The following is a 6,017-nucleotide window of genomic DNA, read 5'->3' as shown; positions in this document are numbered from 1 at the left end:
CGGTACGGCTGCTCCCCCGCCAGCTGCCGCTTCAGGTCGGCGCTGATGAGCAGGAAAGGGTCGTAGTCCGCCGCTTCCCGCAGCTGGCAAGGAAAATGGGTCAGTCCGGAAAAGTTCTCCGGGTGGGAAAGAAAGGGGACCAGGAGGGGGGCACCTTCCCTGCCGCTCGGCAAAGCCAATAAAGACAGATGGTCAATGTCCCTCCCGGAGAAGACGGGAAGGTCTTAGACCCTCTCCATTGGACCAGGGTATCCCCAGCGGCCAGAGGAAGGCAGGCAGCCGGGGATGCTCGGAGGCAGGGAGGAAGGCTGATCTAGGGGAAACCAGGGGAAAGAGAGGACCCAACCGAGAAGGAAGAAGGAGCTGAGCACCCCCCCGCAAAAGGCTGAGAGCACAGGCAGCCTGCCGCCCAAGGCTGAGCACTCGCGCAAGGAAGGTGTGATGGGTCGATCCAAGGTGGCTCACCTCTAGGTACCGGCTCTCGCCTCTTAGAGCCGCCAGGAAGATCAGAATGAAGTGATACTGAAGTTTGAAGTTAGAGGACATGCCGGCCTTGCCTTTGCAGCTGGTGTGCTCTGCTCCGAAGGTCTTGGGCTTTCTCTAACACACGCTCGCACAGGCTGAGAGCCAGAAGCTGGTAGGGCCCCTTTCCTGGGTCTCTTTTATAGAGCAGTGGGGGAGCGGAGGCTCTCTGCCCCTTAACTGATCCGAGCGCAGTAACCATGGGTTACCCTGTCTCAGTGACAAAGTGCGTGGCAGTGACGAGGGTCCAGCTCTCAGCCACAAATTTTGAGCGTGGCCCAGCATTATTCACCAAGAATGATTTCAGTCACTACATCTTAGTGAACTAAAGTGTAGGAGAAAGAATGAGGCAGAGACAAAGAATACTGGAGGGCATTTTATTCTATCTGCCAAATGCTATGTTATACTCTCTGGTGGGCATTCGGGGAATTTTCGATTTTGCAATCAAAGTGACAAAGTTACGCACATGCATAAAATGCCCAAATACGTGTAATCTTATCATGCAGTCTTGTCACATAACCTTGGATAGAATCAAGCTAGAAATGGTCAAAGAGTGTATGTAGTACTTATACGATTGCTCATGCCTCGCAGGAAGAAACTTGACGCATTTTTAGTTCCAAAGAGAAGCTGAACAAAAGTCGAAGTCTGATTTTGCAGACTGTTGCAGTAAGGCAATTGCAAGCTTTCTTCGAGTCCCTTAATCTTTGCTTTATCCTGTTCCAGTTTCTTATAAGCATTTCCTTAATGAAACGGCTAACTCTGGTGGCTATGGACTTCTGGATTTTAGCTGAGCTCTTCACCTGAACGTCACTTCACCTGAACGTTTACACAATGTGCACACTCCTGGTCATGGTAACTGTGGTCATGACCTTAGCATCCATCTGAACCACTGAGAGATTGTCATACTATTTCATGCCTTCAAATACCTGGATTACTTTAACACTCTGGCTGAAAGAGCCGCTGAGAAGCTTTATTATAACCGCTCACAAGCAAATTTACAGGGCTAACCAAATAAGTTAGGGATCCAGAAATAGGTTTAGAATAAGCTTATGTTTGCTGATTAGGGGAGAAGTGAATTGCTTCTTCTTTGCGCCCAAAATTGTGGAAAATATGGGGATGCTCTGCTTTTGGTTTTGCTACCCCTTTCAATCCATGCATTCAGCATTATTATTAAAATTATTCCAAATAATGAGACCATAATACAGAGTTTAAGCTGAAAGAAATAGCTATATTTTTAGTTTAAAAATACTCAAAAGTAAGCAGTATTTTGCCTAGTGGTATCAGAACTTACGTTTTCATGTTCGAGATAATTCTGCACTCCACAGGGGCTGCCTCTTAGTTGTTTAATCAGGAGGACTTCCTATCACAGTCCAACGTTGTAAACAGTCCTCAGACCACAGAGAGGTCATGTGGGAGGAAAGCACCCAAAGGTCATGAATACTGGCCACCTGTCCTCCTCCCCATCCTAGTGACTGTTTAGATGAGGCCAAAGCTTTTTAAGTTTGATGTAGTCCTGCTTATCTATTTTTGTTTTTACTGCCTGTGCTTTTGGTGTCATTTCCATGTCATCATTGCCAAGACCAATGTAAAGAAGCCTTTTTTTCTTTTTTAATCATTATTATTGTTTTCTTCTTGAGCTTTACAGTTTCAGGTCTTACATTTAAATCTTTAACCCATTTTTAGTTCATTTTTGTGGATGATGTAAGATAAAGGTTCAATTTCATTCTTTTGTGTGTGAATATCCAGTTTTGCCAGCTCCATTTGTTGAAGAGACTATCCTTTCCCCATTTAGTATTCTTCACACCTTTGTTGAAGATGAGTTGACTACATATGTGTGGGTTTATTTCTGGGCTCTCTGTTCTGCATGACTGGTCTATATGTCTGTCTTTACACCAGTACCACACTGTCTAAATTACTGTAGCTATGTAATATATAGTGAAATCAAGAAATGTGATGCCTCCTGCTTTGTTCTTTCTTGAGATTGTTTTGGGTTTTTTTTTTTTTTTCTATAAAAGAATGAATTTGGCTATTTTTTTTTTCTTTTTTGTCCTTTTTGAGACCGGCCGCATTGCGCTCTTAAAAAAGAGTATTAAAAAATAGCTGTTGTTTTAATCCACCAGCCAGTGAGTGCTGTGAGCGCACCAGTCATCCCTATATAGTATCCGAACCTGTGGCAGGAGCGCTGCCACTCTCCCAGCGCCGCACTCTCACGAGTGCACCACCGGCTCGGCCCAATTTGGCTATTTTTTTTTTTTAAAAGATGACCGGTAAGGGGATCTCAACCCTTGGCTTGGTGTTGTCAGCACCACGCTCAGCCAGTGAGCAAACCGGCCATCCCTATATAGGATCCGAACCCGCGGCCTTGGTGTTATCAGCACCGCACTCTACCGAGTGAGCCACAGGCCGGCCCCCAATTTGGCTATTTTTAATGCAGCTATTTTTAATTGGTAAGATTTATTCTTCAGGTGTGTTTGCGATCAGGAAGAAACTAAGCAAAAACCCTGTGGGGAACTAGTATAAATTAGCCTTTGAATGAAATCCTCATGTGCCAACTATTTTCAACTCAAATAATGATCAGCAGTCAGTAGAAGTTAGTACTTTTAGGACTTGCAAGTAACTGATACCAAACTTGAGCGTAAGGCAAAAGGGGAATTTATTGTCAGGACACAGGGACATATTCCAGAATGCATGAACTGGACAGTGGAAGGCAGGGGCTTGAATGCTACTCAACAGCCTCTCTGTCTGCAGGCTGCCTTCCTCCATCTGCAGTCCCTGTGCTGGTCAACAGCCACCCAAAATTCCTAAGCTTTACATGTTACTGTCAGACAAATAAAAATACCCCAAAACTGTGGGAAGAGGCTCAGAGGCCAGGGGGTAGAATCCTGTCATAACATGACTGTTCTCATGGCAGCCATATGGATGGAGAAAAAGGGAGAAGCAGTTTCCGGGAGAAGCAGTTTCCAGAAGAAAGGACACTGGATTCACAAATTAATAGGTTTTTACAAAAGAGTAAAATAAAACAAAGCAAAGCAAAAACCCACCTGGGTTCAAAGACATCTCTAATCATAAGTTTTCTCACCTGTAAAATGACAATGTATACTGGGAATTATTGTAGGTATTAAATATTATAATATGTGTAATACACAGAGGATAGACTTAAAAGAGGCTATTATTAAATTATAACAATCATATTATATGTCTTTATCACTAGGGTTTTATTTCTAATAATAATAGTTTTATGAGTACATGCATAGGATATATTTTTTATATTACTGTTAAATTATACTGAATTACTTTACATTAGAACATTAACAGACTTCCTTTTTTTAAAACTTCTCAGTATACATTGTAGTTTATTTTTGTGTCCCTTTACCCTGTTCCTCATCCCCTCCCCCCATCTATATCATATCAGAACATTAACAGACTTTAAAAGCCACAGTTAGAAAAGAGAGAACTAGGTTAGAATATAATTATGGAGCTGCATTTCAAAAGATTAGCTAGCAATTGGCCACATTAAAGGTTATGTAGCATAATGTATAGTAGCTTAGCTGCATCAGAGTGAACAGCTGAAATGTACAGTGTAATGAAATTGAGAAGATTGAGAAAAGGGGGAAAGTTGAAGTTATAAAACAGAAACAGAAGATAAGATAATTAGGAGCTGTCCAAAGGGAGAAGTATATTGATCCCTATATTAGTCCATCTGTGTTGCTATAATAGAAATACCTGAAACTGGGTAATTTATAAAGAAAAGAGGTTTATTTGGCTTACAATTCTGGGACAGCTGCATCTGGCGCAGGCCTCAGGCTGTTTCTACTCATGGTGGAAAAGTGGCAGGCAGCTGGCGGGTACAAGCAGATCACATGGCGAGAGGAAGCAAGAGAGAGAGAGAGAGAAGGTGCCAGGTTCTTGTTAAGCAACGAGCTCTCGCAGGAACTAATAGAGCGAGACCTCACTCATTAATGCCCCCTCCCCCAGGGAGAGCATTAATCCATTCATGAGGGATCCACCCCCATGGCTCAATCAGTTTCCAACACGGCCACATTGGGGATCAAATTTCCACATGAGTTTGGAGCGGACAACACATCCAAACTCTATCAATCCCATAGCAAGGATTATTGAATGATATTATCTGCTAAGGCCTGGGAACACCTGGAGTAAGAAATTTGTTATTTGGTGAGCAGGTTTCCAAAGAGTAATGATGAGAAACAAGAATGAGTGATTAAACTGTCTTCTCAGATTATCACAATGAGTCAGAAACAAAGTCCAGACTAAAAAGATCTCTCACTATCCAGCCAGGTAGTCAATCCTTCTTCAAAGACAACAGCCCTGGAAATTAATCAAAACAATTATATTTTAGATTTTAAAAATGGCCAGACTAGCAGCAAAAAATGAGATGGTGCAGCCTAAAGCAAGACACCTTCAAATCAATAACAGAGGGAGATCGGAGATTGTTCATGTTTGCACAATGGCTTTCTTGACTTTGGAGTGATATTGTTATTTCAGCTCCCTTCAGTCTTACTCTAAAATAAGCCATGACTAACATCTAGCCAGTAGATCATAATGAAATGCCATTTAATATCCCTCACTGCCTGCATCAAAGGGAAAAGTACAGCCGGGTCTAGGACCGCTGGTGTGTATGTCATTAAATAGTGGCGATGCACATCAGCACGTGGCACCAGTATCTTCCCTGACAGAAGAGACATGAAATATAAGGAGTCACATTCCTTATTGCCTTAGNGTACTCATAATCATTTATAGATGGCTTGGATAGCCTTTATCGTGTTTTGTTCTAAATTTTAGTTGCTCTGTCGTCCACCCTAACTGTAAACTCCTCAGAGTTTGACCTTGCGTGTGATCCATGTCACTCTCCAGCACCCAGCACACACACTCCTGACACTCCTGGGTGGCACCTAAAAGCAAATTGAATGAAAGGGCTTCTGCTTCCACCCAGTTACAAACTAGAGAATAGTCACCACTGAAATATGGCTGACACATCCAAAGACGTGGGAGCAGCCAGGCAATACGGGTGGAATGGTCACACCTCAGGAGAGAAAGGGAAGCGAGGAGGTGCTGGGAACACTTCTAGGGTCACCTGTAAAAGACCACAGCCAGCTCCAAAGTGCAGTAGTGATGGAAGGGGGGGAGGGAGCTGGAGGGCCCACAGAAGGGCAAGTAGGGCACTCACCTGGGACACAATAGTTAAGTGGGTGCCAACAAACTCAGTCATGATAAATTATATTACAATGCAATATAATATAAAATAAAAATTAATGCCAAAAAAAGTCCATGATGAAAAAAATAGCAAAAATTTTCTATAAAGGCACCATCAGTAATCGTGACTTCTTTTGCCTGAGACCCCATATGGACTCAGCACTGCACTGTGGAGACAGCATGAAGGCAACACCCCATGGACGTGATCAGGAATTTTAGGGGGTTCATTCTGGTTTCCATACATGTTAGCTAATAGGGTGGAAACAAAGCCCCTTGGTTTTGGC

The 6,017-nt window shown here is 43.1% G+C and overlaps 1 protein-coding gene across 1 annotated transcript in view; it reads right to left on the bottom strand.

Moving 5' to 3' along the window:
* CRHBP (corticotropin releasing hormone binding protein) overlaps window positions 1-608 on the bottom strand; it is a 14,859-nt gene extending 14,251 nt beyond the window's left edge. The window contains exons 1-2 of the mRNA XM_008581956.1: window positions 466-608; window positions 1-83 (exon numbers count right to left, since the gene is read on the bottom strand). The exon at window positions 1-83 is cut by the window's left edge and continues 11 nt beyond it. Coding sequence (XP_008580178.1) covers window positions 1-83; window positions 466-546 — 164 coding nt within the window. The 5' untranslated portion in view covers window positions 547-608. The remainder of the gene's footprint in view (window positions 84-465) is intronic.
* Window positions 609-6,017: the final 5,409 nt, after the last annotated feature.

Source organism: Galeopterus variegatus, unplaced genomic scaffold (genome assembly GCF_000696425.1).
Source record: "Galeopterus variegatus unplaced genomic scaffold, G_variegatus-3.0.2 Scaffold2494, whole genome shotgun sequence".
NCBI lineage: Eukaryota > Metazoa > Chordata > Mammalia > Dermoptera > Cynocephalidae > Galeopterus > Galeopterus variegatus.
The sequence above is the reverse complement of the archived record's forward strand: the minus strand, read 5'-3'. Positions and strand labels throughout refer to the sequence as shown.